Genomic DNA, 16,631 nt, shown 5'->3' on the forward strand with positions numbered 1-16,631 from the left:
AAAAGAAATTAATACTTTTATTCAGCAACAATGCATTAATATGCAAAGACACAAAAATATGGAGCAGCACAACTGTTTTCAACATTGATAATCAGAAATGTTTCTTCATATAAGAATGATTTCTGAAGGATCATGTGGCACTGAAGACATAATGATGCTGAAAATTCAACAGTATTTTAAAATAAATTCACATAGAACACAGAAATTTGAAATTGTAAAAATATTTCACAATACATCTGTTTTTTGTGTATTTTTAATCAAATAAATGCAGCCTTGCTGAGCCTCTTTTTTCAAAAACATAAAAAAAAAAAAATTGTACTGACCCCAAACTTTTGCAAGCAAAACAATTGGCTTTATGCACAGCTTCACTACTTCCTGAACTTCAGCCAGCTCCTTTGTTTCCTGTCTGCCATTATTGGACAAACTAATTAATTCAGGTGTGCCTGGCCTCAGTAACAATAATCAGGCACACCTGGATTAATCAGTTTGTCCAATAATGGCAGACAGGAAACAAAGGGCTGGCTGAAGTTCAGGAAGTAGTGCAGCTGTGCATAAAGCCTATTGCAATCCAAACAAACACAACTGAAGGGAAACTCCAACAGTAATGAAAGCCTCTCATCGACCAAAAGCATCTAAATCATAATGTCACCTGTTGCATGAAAATGCCTTCAAAGATTGGTTTTGGAGCAGAGCTACAGACCTTCATAAGACACAAGACCGCAGCATCTACATCACTGCATGACAGCAGCATTAATCATCCCAGTTCACACTGTAAAACAGTGACTGATCATCCCTGTGTCACTGTACAATCCAGCACAATAACCTCTTATCTCTGAAAGACTCATCCACAGTCCCTCTCAGAGCCACGTCCTCTGTCTATCTCTGATATCCTCCAGTGTATCGCTCCGTTGATAAGCACAGACTGCAGCTTCACAGGGGAAGGTCAAGTGATGAAAAGAGAAACATAATCACTAAAACCAGATTTGTATATTTTATAAGGAAAATCACTCTCACTGGAAAGATGCTGAGGTGTTGTGGGGGGTTGCCGGGGTGTTGATATGCAGTTGCATAGGGAAAATGCATTTTAAATATATATACAACTGTGCATGCACTAATTCAATCTAGCTGAGTGTAAATATATGTTTATGTCCAGAGCTGTAGGAGGGGAGCAGCAAACCCCTGTTGCGTTCCCTCAGTGAAGAGCCACTATTGTTACCGTGACAGTGATGAAGATTTATGCAATGCCGACTGGATAGATGAGATTACAGAGCACTAAAAGTCACACGTCAGTGAACACAACCTCATAGCGACAGGTCGGGAGTCCTACTGGAATAATAAATAATAATAAAAAATTGTTTTGCTTATAGATGCTAATAGGCCAATACAGAGTTCCCACTGTACTAAAATGCAAAAAGCATGGCCTATCTTTATTTCTCAAAACAAACAAACAAACAAACAAATAAATTCTATTATATAAATATTAGTACTGTCAAATCAATTATTTGAATTATCATAAAAGTTTCTAAATATATAATAAATATTATATATGATACTAATAAATAATATAAAATTACATATAATAAATAAATAAATAGAATTAAAAATATACACACACTACCAATCAAAAGTTTTGAATAATTAAGATTTTTTAAATGTTTTTAAAAGAAGTCCCTTCTGCTCACCAAGGCTGCATTTATTTGATCAAAAATACAGTAAAAACTGTAATTTTGTGAAATATTATTACAATTTTAAATAACCATTCTCTATTTGAATATATTACAACTCCAGTCTTCAGTCACATGATCCTTCAGAAATCAGTCTAATTTGCCGATAAGAGACTTCTTTAAAAAAAAATATATATATATATATTAGGGCTGTCAAATGATTAATAAAATACAAAATAAAAGTTTTTTTTACATAATATATGTGGGTGCACTGTGTATAATTATTTTGTATATATATAAATACACACACATGCATGTATATTTAAGAAAAAAATATTATTTATATATAAAATATTTATATTTATATATAATATAAATTATATCTAAATCTATATACAGTATATACACGAAAATATTTCTTAAATATATACAAGCATGTGTGTGTATTTATATATATAAAATAATTATACACAGTGCACCCACATATATTATGTAAAAAAAACTTTTATTTTGGATGTGATTAATCACAATTAATCATTTGACAGCCCTAATATATATATATATATATATATATGTGTGTTCTTTTTTATCAGCATGTACACCCTGCTAAATAAATTCTTTGCCATTCAAGCCTGGAACAAACCCTCCTGCAAATAATTAACAGAGCGGCATCTCATGAATATGCTGAAGCGGATGACGCAGAACGCATCTGGAGGACGGATGCCTTTCATCTTAGTGTAGTGGGACAGCGAGATGCTCGCCTAAATCTCCTGATAATCCGCCTCAGCTTGTAATGAAAGAGATAAATCAGGACCCTGGACAGCGCTAGGCAGGGCTATAAGTGATTCAGCACCACGGACAGCAGAACATCCACATACCTGGAGCAGATTCTGGGTTTGGGTTTATAGGGTATTACGTGGACCTAAAATGCACAAATCTGTGGCAACAAAAGCAGGTGCACTAAATGTAGACTGAACAATAATCCAATGCTATAGAGGATGAAAACAGTGTAGGGAAATGACATTAAACACAGTGTGTGATGTATGTGCTGTGTGAAGAACTGGCTCCTGATAAGATCAAAGAGTCTAAACACACACCAACAGCTGCTGACGCCTGTTAAACACACTGATCGGATATCCACGTCTGATGAAAACGAGCATAACTGAGTGAAATCCAAATGTAATTGCATGACATTTCATTGTCTAAGGATGGGAGCAGCAAATGTCTGAGTGTCACGGGCAAAGAAACTGTTACAGAGATGGAGACTTATGCAATGTCGACATGATAGATGAGATTATACAGCAGTAAAAGTCACGGCTCTCTTCTGCTGGAGTCCTTCATACTGGAGAAATGAAGGATTTTTTTTTTTTTTTACATAAAATATGAAAATTTAATTAAAATGAAAAGTAATAAAATAAATTAGAAAAACAGAACTTTCCTATTCAACACCTCTAAAGTGGCAAGGATAAAATATTTAACTAAATTATTAACAATAATAATAATTTTTATAATAACAATAAAATAAAAAATGTCACAGCACTCTTCTACTTGACTATTAAAGTGACAAGGATTAAATAATAATATTAAATAACAATAATATATTACGCAATATTAATATAAATATAATAAAACAAATATTCCATAAACAGCTTAAACTTAAAGACCCACAGCACTGAATGCTACCTTATAGAATCAGGTTAAAAACAGTGAGACAGTGTAAAATTTTACGACGGCATCTACGAGGAGTTCTTAGAGCATGAGCCAGTGTGTGACGGCAGAGAGGTTCCCCTTCCACCGAAGCGTTCTGCTTCTGTGTGCCACGCTCGAAAACAAACCGTCTCTACATGTACAGACACAACTATAACAGCCTATTACTATTCCACTCACAGCAGCCATGCATATACAGGAGAGGACCTGTCATGGCCAGCAACCCGAGGCTCGAACCCTCCCTCCACCCGTACTGACCATCCCGTGGCAGCGTGTGTGTGTGTGTGTGTGAGAGAGATTCCTCCACTCACCCTGGCTGTTGGCGGCCCCCTCTGCCTCCTCGCATTCGGTCAGGTTGTTGACCATCCTGCCTCTCCAAATGCCCTCGCTCCCCTAAAACTCTTCTCCGCTCAGAGGAGAAAAGCAGAACAATGGCCAAACGAGGAGATGTGTGAGAAAAAGATGGACTGATTTGCCCACCTTCCTTCCCCTGCCGAGAGCTGTGAGGAAATCACCGGCCAACGAATCGAGAGATGCGCGTTTTTCTCCTCTGATTCTCTTCTTCTCGCGCTCTCCTCTCCTCTCTTGGCTGTAGCGTGACTCTCTCTCTCTCTCTCTCTCTCTCTCTCTCTCTCTCTCTCTCTCTCTCTCTCTCTCTCTCTCTCTCTCTCTCTCTCTCTCTCTCTCTCTCTCACTCTCTCTCTCTCGTAGGAGGAGGATACGACAGCTCAGAGCGACTGGAGTTTACTGGATGATTGAACATGCTCTCTCTCTCTCTTTCTCCCACACACTCGCTCATGCACATGGGTATCCGTGCACACACGCTCTCCTGCATACGTTCAGTGTAGTGGCTGACACAATGCTAACACAAAAGTAGTCAAATTAAAATAAAAACATGCAGTTGTCTAGGTAAGCAGAGTGATTTAAGCACACAGCTATGTGTTTTCAAACACACAGTCTCTAATAAAAAAGTCAAGTCTCTGTGATATTCTGGCCTGAGTCCCTCCATTGTAAGATTTCATTGTTGGATTTTTCCACCTGATGGATTTTATCGTGAAAACCTTAAGTCTGATCACTTAGTAAAGTAAACACACACACACACACACACACACACACACACACACACACACACACACACACACACACACACACACACACACACACACACACACACACACACACACACACACACACACACACACACACACACACACACACACACACACACACACACCTCTCCTGAGGAATCATTCATCTATTGGTTGTTTCCAACTGTAGGTTGGTCAAAATCCTCTTTCAGCCACTCATGTCATCAAATAACTGCATTCTGTGCCTGCAAATTTGTTTTGTAAAACATAATCAATGCGATCAGCGGGCTCACATCATTGGAGGCTCAGAGCAAACAGAGACGTGGAGACGGGAAAGAATAGAGTGGAAAATGGAGATAGAAGGAAAGAAAGGAACGGACACAGGCGCAAGCTGGAGTCTTTTATCCAAACGCTCCATTCAGATTCTCCCAGCTGATGCGTTTGGATCGTCTAGCTGGAGAACAGATGCACGGTTCAGAATCAGATTCCAGGTAGCCTGCAGTTACACAAAATCTATTAAGTGACCGAATTACGCGGCACTGAAGGACGCTGAGAGAAAGAAAAATGCATTTCGCCACGAGTCACAAAAACAATTCACATGCTTTTGAAAGACATTAATGCGTCTACATGAGAAGCGGACGCCCCCGGTGTAGACGGAGGGGATTATTTCCAATTACCACACACACACACACACACACACACACACACACACACACACACACACACACACACACACACACACACACACACACACACACACACACACACACACACACACACACACACACACACACACACACACACACACACACACACACACACACACACACACACACACACTTATAAATGATTTCTAATATCTACAGGGATCTCACACCATCCACTGGAACGGCACAAAATCTCTCATTCGGATGCAAGCTTATACGTCTCAAGCATTTGTGTATACGTTGGGTCCCGATGTCACCGAAGTGAGAATGAGACTGAAATTGAAGCAGTAACGAGATCACCTGTCTTGTTAATCTCAGGTGATTTCAGTCAAGTCACCAGGGTAATCGGCATTACTCATTTTCTACAGTAGGAGATGGATCCATATTCATGATGCCCGTTTATTTTTTAGTGCTTTAGGATTGTTTTTCGGTTTGGTTAAACTATTAAAAAAGAAACTTCACAAAAACACACTGCGAAAAGCTGTTACAACTTAGAGCAAATCCTCTTATTTTACATTGCATTCATAATATATCGTATTTGTGCACAAAAAAAGTAACATTTGTGATGGCGTCAAGAATAAAAAATACTGTCAATTTAAATCACGCTTTAATACAAGTCTGTATTTATATATAAATAATAAAATTACAAAAATAAAAAGGATCTTTGTACTAAAAACAACACCACATTTATTTTAAAAGTAGATTTTTTTTTTTTTTTTTAAATGAGGCAAAATACAATGCTACTGCAAACTGTATGTGTCAAACTCATAAATCACTTAATTTGAACTGAAAAAAAGTGTTTTTCACTTTTTCGCAATTCTCAGGGTGCCATAACATCATCACCAATATTAATACTTAATCCTCAACAATACTATTGATCTGACTGCAAGGACAATATTTGATGAGAAATGAACCGAGTTGGACGACAACATCATGCTTTCTGCAGAGCTGCTTTATAGGCGAAGTGAACTAATTTAATAATTGATGATCTTTACAACGGAACTGAATCAACACTGAACTGACTTCAGGAACAATGACACTTTTCTTTTCTTTTTAGAGCTGCCTTACAGCCGGATTGAACTCTGTTTGCATCATTAAATCATTAAAGTAACTGTAAAGCTGCCTATAAAAATAAAGGTGACTTGACTTGATTACAAAACACTTGATTTGCAACACATTCATATAAATGTATGGCTCTGGAGAGTGTGAAACACCTCTGTTAAATGAGATCACAAGCACAGAAGGACTGTCTGATGGAGGTTTATGAAGCGCCCTGTTGTGACACTCTCAAAACGACGCGTGCCTCTTCTTCTCAATTCACGCCACCATGCAAGACAAGCCACTCGGGCCAACTCAGCTGGAATGGGGCTATTTTTGGGATAAGAGCTGTCAGGAAGACTCTGTCGCGGGGAGGAGAGCTCACGTCTGAAATGGTCTGTGACCTGTAAGCACTCAATTACAAAAGCTGTCAGCGCTCGGCTCTCCTGAACGCACCTCTACTATACAGGCAGCGCACAAACCAAGTGGACGCCTCAACAGGGATGGAGAAGAGACATGCACTGTACACAGAAAACACATCTCATGACATATTTCTGTGTGTTTATACTAGATTTTTACCTATCAGAACAGTTTGATCAAGTCCGGAGCACACATTTTGCAATAGCAATAGTGGTTATTTAACACTATATGATTATGTACGTTATGCACTTGAAGTTGACCAGTGATACTTGTCAATCTACAGCACATTTAAAGCAAATTTGCTGGACGTTCAATTTTTACTTCGCGGCGGACAAAAATAGTGCCAACAAAGGCTAAAAACCATAATCTAAATATTTTGAATAATATAAATACAGGACAAGATATTGACCAAAAATGTGTGCACCTCTTGATGGAAATAACATCACAACATTTATTTCCATCAAGAGGTGCATCAGTTTTTGGTCGAGGTCTTGTATTGACAATGCAAGAGTCCAGCACTCTGTAAAGTCTCCTCCAGCACATCCCAAAGACTTTCAATGAATTTAAGGTCTGTGCCAATTCATGTGTGAAAATGATTCTTCATGCTCCTCCCAACCATTCTTTCACAATCTGAGCCTGATGCATCTTGACATTGTCCTCCTGGAATATGGCCATGATGTGTTTAAGAAATGAAAAGCTACACACTCCATCACTTAGGGTTAGAAGAACCGTTGCCAATCATATAACATGCTAGAAACATAATAATCACTGCAATAATGATCCAATCATTGATTCTTAAGCGTTTGCCTATTTAAATCCAAACAGCGACTTTTTTTGGCCGTGCAGCCGCCAGTTTCATTCATCTAATAGGCTGGCAGCTCAGGTCCTTATCTGCTAGGTGGATAACCAATCAAGACAAATATAAAGTGACATACCCAAAGACATCTGTGACAGAACAAGCTAGAGAAGAGCAGTGCTCCAGGTGAGGATGTCTTCCCCCAGGGCCTAACCAACCACTGACGATTGTGGGTCAATAGAGAGAGTTGTTGTACACAAAGCAGGGCAGGATCAGGTGGCGTTGTTACACAGCTGGGGTGGTCGGGCAGCTAAAGCTCAGTGGTGGTACACACACACACACACACACACACACAGTGACAGAGCAATGGCACAGGCCTGTTACATGATGCCATTTACACATCTGAGTGCCCTGCGGCATTAAGTCACAATCCCTGAATGTTGGTTCTGAATGTGTTTAAGTCAGAAAGACAGTTCAGTGAATAAGACCACGCGTATTCACGTATACGCAGATCCAGACAGTCGGAAGAATTTAGACGCTGATTTGGGAGAACAATCATTGGAATTCTTGAAATAACTGTAAAGCTTGACAAATAAAAATGGCCAGAAAGATCTTTATTTTAGTGGTGCAACAGATCAAAAAACTCACGGTTCGGATAATATTATGGGTTTTGAGGCACGGATCAGATCTTTTTTCAAAAAAAGTTTAAACATTATTAAAGATAAGTGAATGGTCAGTAAAGAAGCAAGAACAAATACACTAATTATAAGCAGATAAATACAATATAAGGTAACATTAATAATAATAACAGTATTATTCAGGAACGGAAATGAAATAATTTAATGTAAAATAACACTGCATAGTGTTAACTGTATACAGTAAATATAGATGTTAAAGCAATCTTTTGTTTTGTGTTTAACATTAATGATATAAACATCAGCAGGAATTTATAAGCTGCTGTCACTTTAAGAGCTAATGCACGGATCCAATACAATGATACGCATCTGATTTCTTTCTCAATTGTTCACGTTCACTTAAGACATAACCGGCTGTGCTTACGTGAATACTAGCCAAGACAGGATTTTTAGCATAATTTTGTGTGTATGTGTCCATTCAAGAGTAAGATGCAAAAGAGGAATCAATCTGGTGTTTACTTTCCCTCTATGATGGTTAAACTTTGCAATTAATCCATGAATCACATGCGTGCCGAACCATTGGGCCTGGTCTGTACTGATCACGGATCAACTGAGAACCATTACAGCCCTACTACATTTATTATATGCCCTTATACACCCATCCATTCCAGTCAAAATGACAGCAACATTAAAAAAAACAACAACTATGCAACATCCAGCCTAAATATACAACCTAGAAGCATCAATGCAATGCCAGGAGGGTCAAAAGCTCTTTGCAGTGCATTGGTGCACATGCTGATGTAAAAAAAACCTTGGTGATTGAAACAACCTTCGCGGCCAATCTTTATAGGAGACAACAATAAACGCTGAGGGTACGATCTATCCTTTCTGTGATGAGTTTCTCTGATGTCGATGACTAAGGAGGTCTGGGCTGAATAGCTGCCATATTAGGGCTCGAGGCTGTTCCTTAATGAACAAACACTCGAAATACCGAAAGGATGGGCGGCCATCTCGTGTGGAAACTGGATTAGAGCTAAAGAGGAGGAGGTTGACCACTTGTGTACGCGTGCGCATGGCGAGGAGTCGCTCAATGCCCACCTACCCTTGAGCGGTGAAGCTGCGGCCCTGGGAAATCAAACAAACAAAGTGTGATAAAGCAGCAAACAATCGTCCATCACGGCCCCCGCTATCACATCTGAGGAACGGAGAGCACGCAGCGTGATCGCTTCTCTCCTAATGACTTTCCTCTTCATTAGATTCATCTGAGCTTCACTCGCTTAGTACTCAAAGTCTGATAATGTTTCAGACCTGGAGCACAACCCCCTTCATTAACCTTTAAAAGGACTCATTAGGCAATTGCACACACCCAGAGACACTGGGTTAAGGATGCCGAAGGACTGTGATTTGTTGGAGAGAAGTTCGATGTGAAAACGGCATCAGATTTGTTGATTCGACTCAATCTTTTTTCTAGCTGTCTGCCTGCTTACCTATCGGCGAGTTCAATCGAATGATGGAGATCATTCTGCAGCTCAAATTGTTTCCTCTGAACTGACTGCACAGAAATTGTCCCTCCCTTTCACTAACAAATCTAATCATACCCTCGAGTTGCCGAGGATTGGCAATCCATGCTTGGTAAATGTCGGAGTATCTCATATAGGCATGTGTAAGTGCTTTGCACGTGGCAAGGACTCCGTTTCATTACTTCCACCTCGTGCTGAAGAGAGTCCTGCAAATTTAATGTACCCACAGATCATTTATGCCATGACTTCATAAATGCGTCTTTCTCCAAAGCAACTGGAGTGAGTACCTGGAGGCGCTGACAGCAAAAACAGCTGCTCCAAGTTCAATTCATCTCTTCCGAGGCAAAGCGGTCCAGAGCATCATCATCAAAAGAGCGCCGGATCCTTTCTTCAGGCCTCGGCCTCTCAAAGAGATCAAAGTCCAGATGGAGAGCTACAACATAGCCGACGCTGCTTTGTGTACCTATTAGACAGCGATCAAAATCAAGGGGAATCGAATCTCCATCTCTCTCTTCATCTCACGAGCAACAACGAACAGCCATCAGTGCTGGAGAAAAGCTTCTTCCAGGCCTGGTGGTGCAGATACTGGAGATGTATGCTGAGCTGGTGATTCGTTTAAAAGTGAACTTGACAGAACAATTGTGGATTTCTTTTCTTCCTGAAAACCTCTGGGGCGAGAGTTGATGAGCAGCATTGGGAATCTGGATGCAACAAGAGTCCGACACATCCTGGCAGTGCAGGAAAAGAGTGCTGACATCTCAGTGGTCGATTAAAAGTAAGATTTCAGATGCACGACCTGTGCAAGCACTATATCTGCAATTGTTCAGACAGCAACTTTTCACTTTTCAGAAACGGCTATTTATAGCTGACTCGAAACAAAAGTAGAATAGGAGAAAGTATTTTAACTTGAAAAAGACACTAAGTCAACATGAGAATGCAATCCTCTTAAATTGTTCTTCTTACAAATCTCCATTATAATACACAAACATAAAGTATTTAAAGATTGATAATTTTAATAACAAACACACATTTGTCTTTTTTGGATTAACTGCATTGATGAATCATGCAGAATAAAATCAGAACAATATGAGGGCCAATTTTGATTTCATGACTTGTTATTTATCGAGTTAAAAAAACACAAGAAATTGCTATACCCTTATTCAACGATGCAGACAGGCACTAAAATGTCAGTTCTATCTATATCTGTTGAACATTATTTGTTTCCATTTGTGTGAGTTTTCTCAGGCTGGAAATAGACAACGGTGTGTGAATTGACCCATTTTCCCCCTCTACAGAAAAGAGGGCAAGGAAAAGACATACTCCAGGAGAAAAAAAAACTAAATTGTGAGCAGAGGAATCGCGGAAGATCTAATGAACCTGTATTTGCATATGGCATTTGCATGCAGCGCTGTACTTAAGGCCATTTCTGGTCCTGAGCTTAGGGGGGATGTGTAGTCATTATAGACACTCAGATATCCATGCAAATGGAGCTCCTGTTCAGACAAGCAGTCTAACCTGTCGGACGCAGGCATTTTGACCCATCTTACGCTCACGCACACACAAATTGTACAGCAAATGCATCAAGAAACCCAAAGAGACCAGCTGTAGGGTGTTCACTTGCATCGGGCTATGACTCTACTCTCGCTCATCCAAACATGTTATTTGCTAATTACACTAAACATCTCTTGAACGCTTCTTTTCCAGTCGCCCTATGCATTAGGACGCATTGCAAGCAGCTATTTGTACAATTACTGTGTTTGGCTATTAAATTGGAGCCGTACCAAGCATTGTGAAACCTTTTCCCCCAAGGTGCCAGAAAGGAGGGCAAATATCTGTCTCACAAACTCAGATGTGGAAATATAGGGCACGGACGAGCGGCTCGCAGTCAGTGTGTAAGTGTACCAGATCAGACGCAAGTGCAAATATTATGACAGTAGAGTAAACCGACGGATTTTTGTGACCAGAAGTCACAGTTTGACTGCAAATAAATTGCACAGCAGTGCGAGAAATTACTATGGAGTTTAGCGGAGCATATTGGCAGAAAAAAAAAGGATGATTTCGGCTTCGATTAAGGGCTAAAGTGTGACGAATTAAATCCTCATAGCCTCTTCAAAGAATTTGAATTATAGCAACAAATAGTCTATTAAAACTAAAATTATATAAACTGCACAGAACAAATGTACAGAAAAGTAAACTTATAGAAGTGCCATAATAAATGTTGCCTTGGCAACTATCTGAAAACAGATATATTAGACGAAAAATGTGGTAACACTTTACTTGAAGGGGTGTGCATAAGACTAACATGACACCTTCGTAATCATGACATGACATATGTTATGAATATGAAGGAAGTTGTATGCATGTTTGTGACAACTGTCATTCGCTCAATTATGACATTTTTAATGCAAATATGACATTGTTTGAGATGTCTTTGTTATGACACCTTGACATAAACCAATACATCATAACCTGTCAGTGTCTTTGTCATGACAACTTGACATTACTAAGACAACACAACCTGTCATAAACATGACATAGCAGATTAATTATCAAACTTAAGAAACCACTTAGCTTTATTGGTTAACATTACATTAAACTGTCAGGTGGTTGGTTTTGACATTGGCTGTCATGAGGCCATTATAACTTTTTAATGACAAATTCAATTTGTACCACTGTAGTTGAGGTCACGAAAAATATTCATGACACAGCTATAATGGCCTTATGAAGCCAATGTCAAAACCAACCACATGACAGTTTAACTTAATTTAATGTCAAGTTGTCATGACAAATACACTGACAGGTTATGATGTTATGGTTTATGTCAAGATGTCATAACAAAGACATCTTAAACAATGTCATATTTGCATTCAAAATGTCATTATTGAGCGAAGGACACTTAATGACAGTTGTCATAAACATGCATAAACCCTACTTCATATTCATAACATATGCCATGTCATGGTTATGAAGGTGTCATGTCAGTATTATGCACACCCCTTCAAGTAAAGTGTTACCAAAAAGGTTCATTTAAAAACGTATACGAATTAGAAATGTTTCCTTGCCAACCAAATGAAATAAAATATGTTTAAGCGGAAGAACTCGAATGAATAAAACTAAAACTGAAATAAAAATAACCAAACTAATGAATAATAAACTGATAAAACTGAAATAATACAATTTAAATATAAAAATATGAATATATACTACAATAATAACTGAAGTACTTCTTTTTATAATTTGTGGGTGAATATTCCTTTAGGCTTCCAAAAGAAAAGACCTATAATGATGGTTTTTTTTTTCCATTGTGAGTGTAAATGCATTTTGTTATCATTATTGTTTTTGTATTTAATTACATTTGGAACACGGACACTATAAAGTGCTCCCCATTTGTCTTTGACATATATGTATTCATTTAGCAAACAGGGCGCTATAAAAGGCAAACTCATTACCGCTGCCCATTAGATGTAATTCTATGCTACATTGGCCTTTCTTATTAACTGCGACATATTGAAGTGGTTTTTAGTGCAGCCGAGTAAAGCGTTTTCTCAACCAGTCTAAATGCCCAGCGCCATGACAAAACAATTTGACAATAACACAAAATAGCAGTGAGTTTAACAGCACCAGAGGATTGGCAGGGAACATTATAAACGTGGCAGAAACTCAAAAACAGCGTTGTTGAAGTCGGCTACACCTGTGAGGTATGACACCCTTAAAACGCTTCTGAGATGTCGAGTCACCTCGTGAAATATACACACAACCCTAGTACACAAGTCAGTGACAGACAGCTGAGTATGGAAAGCATGTGCTGAACTGTGAGACCTATTATGTCCTATTATGCTTTTTTATATTTTCAACCTTTCTTCAGTAAGTAATGTTGCTGTTTGAGCATGAAAAAGATCTGATTATTCTCTATATCAGTGTCAGTGTTTCTGAACTCCTGAAACGCCTCCATTGTAGTCTCGAGTTTTCTTCCGGGAACGAACACGTCACAATGTTCCTAATTTACATAATTAATACGCAGAGTAAAGGGGCGGGGCCTGGTTGAGTTAGTTAGTAGTGTGTTAAACTGGTGGTTATGGTAAGGGGCGGGACATTTCCCAAACATGCTCGAAGCGCTCGACCAATCATAACACACTGATCCAGCCGGCCAATCAGAGCACAGTGTGCTTTTCAGAAGAAGGCTTCATAGAGACAGGAACTTCTTTTAATGAATCTGTTTGAGATCGAATTAATGCTAGATGTTTTGCTATAAATTACGGACATGGCACCTGAGGACTAATTCTCATTTTTCTCAGTTATTTTGCTTCATTTCTAGATTCATTCATAGGCTTACGTAGAGCATGTTCGGACACTCTTCAAAAATTATGCTTTAAATCTCTTGACAAACTAAAAGACGTAAATGACATTTGTATGTATTCTAAATAAAAGACACAGGTTGCACTGAATGTCAGCTTGCTTATTTTGCTCAAGATAAGGATTTATTAAGTCCACATGTCATGCAATCTAGAAACTCTTCTTCTAACCACAGCTCGAGATCTGTCGCTCACACACACACCTCTGCGATGCTGTTTGCGAATGTTCGTTGGAACGATGGTTTCGAGAAACACCGACTTGTTGAACTGCTGATAACGACAGAACTTGTGACCACTGTTGGCTAACGATGCTTTTGGGAAACACACCCCTGAGCGTTACTGACAGACTGGGAAGAGAGGAGTTCATTGCAGTTCATTCCGGCCCAAAACTTTTACTTACAAAAATAATCTGCCTCACCAGCATGTAAAGCGGCCAACTACAGTTTTACGTCCCCCAAAAAAAAGTGCCTGTACAAAACACAGAATAAGTGAGCAGAAAGGCACATTGACAATAGGGTCAATTGGTTGAGACATAAATGATCATGGGATTCTGGTACAACACGACTTATATTTCATTAGACTTTCCATTCGCAATCACAGATATCTGTAAAGGTTAAGTCACAAATCAAACTGACCAATAATACATAACCACAATGGACAGACACTTATTCAATAAAAACACTGAAAATATGAAAGGAGTTGCGGTCACACAGAGAAATCAATACAATGAAGATACCCAGAAAATGCTGAAATGAATTGCCCCGAGGACCATCGAGCAAAACTCGTTTTATTCCATCCTACAGTTTATTTGATGTTTCATTTTTATCAAGGAGCCTTTAAGAGAGAGAACTTACAAAGACAAAAGTGCAGACAAAGTGTAAAGTCACAACTGACTGATATGAACAAATCACTTTCAAATCTCCAATCTTTCAAAAAACAAAAAACAATAAACTGTTTAGTTTCTTAGTTGGTACTTTTGAACCAACAATTTCTGCCGTATATTGTGGTGAATGAAAAGATATGAACGCCACAAAAATGTTTCAGCATCTGCCGCATACGCCAACTATTAAATTACTGTCCAATTCTTATGCTGGGTTGTTTTAACCCAATTTTGGGTTAAATATGGACAAACCCACATGTTGGATTAAAAATGCAATTTATAAATTTAACCCAACAGCTGAGTTTGTCTATATTTGACCCAAAATTTGGTTAAAACAACCCAGCATTTTTTAGAGTGTATTTTGTTGTTACATCTGTGATGGTTTTAAACACATTCAGTAGATTCTGTAACGCATTGGCTTGAATACTGTACACCTGGGACAGGACAGCAGTTATAGTAATGCTTTCCTTGTTGCATTTCAATATAAAACAATATAAAAAACTATAATTAGACAGTGACATTTATGAACATTGAACGATATTGTTCACCGCTTCAGGAATTGAGAGAAGACAGATACGAGATTAGTGCACTGGTGCAGAGTATAGAGAACACATCCACATGTTTGAACATGTCAGAAGTCCTCACAAAACTGTGTCACGATAAATCAGCTCAATCAAAACCCACGGGCTCCGTCAGGACAGGACCACTGAGTGAAAATTGACTGCGTAAGACAAGGGATCCTGGGGATTTGCAGGACGGTGCGTTTTGGCAAGAACAGCGACTGTGAACAGCGTCTGTGAGTCCCGAAGTTCCTTGGTCTGTTTATCCAAAGATCATTAAAGATCATTGTAGGGCAGTGGACAGTCTGAAACAACAACGCAACGTTCACAGCGGGACGCTCAAAGATTAGCAAAAGACTGTCTTTTAAAAAACACATTTAAAAATGTGGATGAGGGGGTTTTACTGTGCAATCTGTTGTGGAATCAATTTTATTCCGAAAGGACACATTAAATTGATAAAAAGTGACAGTAAAGACATTTATTTATTCATCAAAGAATCCAAAAGAAAGTATCATGACTTCCACAACAATAATAAGGAGCAAAAGCTGTTTTCAAGATATTAGAATGATTTCTGAAAAGACAGTAATGTATGAGTAATGATGCTGAAAATTCAGCTTTGCATTACAGGAATAAATTACATTTAGAAATATACAAATGGAACAGTTATTTGTAATAATAATAATATTTCACAATATTACGCTTTTTTTTACTGTATTTTTAACCAAATAAATGCAGCATTGATGAGGAAAAGAGAAAAAAACACCAAAAAATCTGAATTATTCCAAACTTGTGACGCACATACACATCACGGTACAAGAAACAAGTATCGATACTAAGTTCCACCCCTCAAAGTCTAACGTGTATCTGAGAGAAATGAAGTCTGCATGTGCAGAGAGCAGAACGTGTGTTTGTCGACATGAACATCTGCTCGGGTCAAACTGCTGTGCAAACGAGGCTAAGAACAAACTCTAATTCAAGGCACATTAATATAAAGTGATTTCCCAGCGAGCAGCCAGACTGAGGTCAGAAACTCTCCTCTTGTTATGACATGTCATGATGTCCTAGTGTATCTGCTGTCTCCGTTCACCCAGTGCAAGACTGAAGGATCATGGGATATAAGGACCCGCGGGTGCAGCTGGAGGAACAGGCACTAATGAGACACCGGTGACAAAGCTGGAGTTTAGTAAGCTTGTCTATTTCAGAGGAACGGTTGGGAACTTACAAACTGATTCACTGAGTCATTGAGTTCCTGCATACTCCAGCT

General features: G+C 38.8%; 1 protein-coding gene and 1 long non-coding RNA gene across 6 annotated transcripts in view; one reads left to right on the forward strand and one right to left on the reverse strand.

Moving 5' to 3' along the window:
• Positions 1–3,752, reverse strand: part of slc12a5a (solute carrier family 12 member 5a) — a 115,295-nt gene extending 111,543 nt beyond the window's left edge. For all 5 annotated transcript variants that reach the window (XM_056270567.1, XM_056270570.1, XM_056270569.1 and 2 more), the window contains exon 1: positions 3,683–3,752. In XM_056270567.1, coding sequence (XP_056126542.1) covers positions 3,683–3,737 — 55 coding nt within the window. In that variant the 5' untranslated portion in view covers positions 3,738–3,752. The remainder of the gene's footprint in view (positions 1–3,682) is intronic.
• LOC130104159 (uncharacterized) overlaps positions 1–16,631 on the forward strand; it is a 217,174-nt gene that overhangs the window by 165,685 nt on the left and 34,858 nt on the right. The gene's annotated exons all lie outside the window — the stretch shown is intronic.

This window comes from Rhinichthys klamathensis, unplaced genomic scaffold (genome assembly GCF_029890125.1).
Source record: "Rhinichthys klamathensis goyatoka isolate OS25496 unplaced genomic scaffold, OSU_Roscu_1.1 h1tg000303l_1, whole genome shotgun sequence".
In the NCBI taxonomy this organism is placed as follows: Eukaryota; Metazoa; Chordata; class Actinopteri; order Cypriniformes; family Leuciscidae; genus Rhinichthys; species Rhinichthys klamathensis.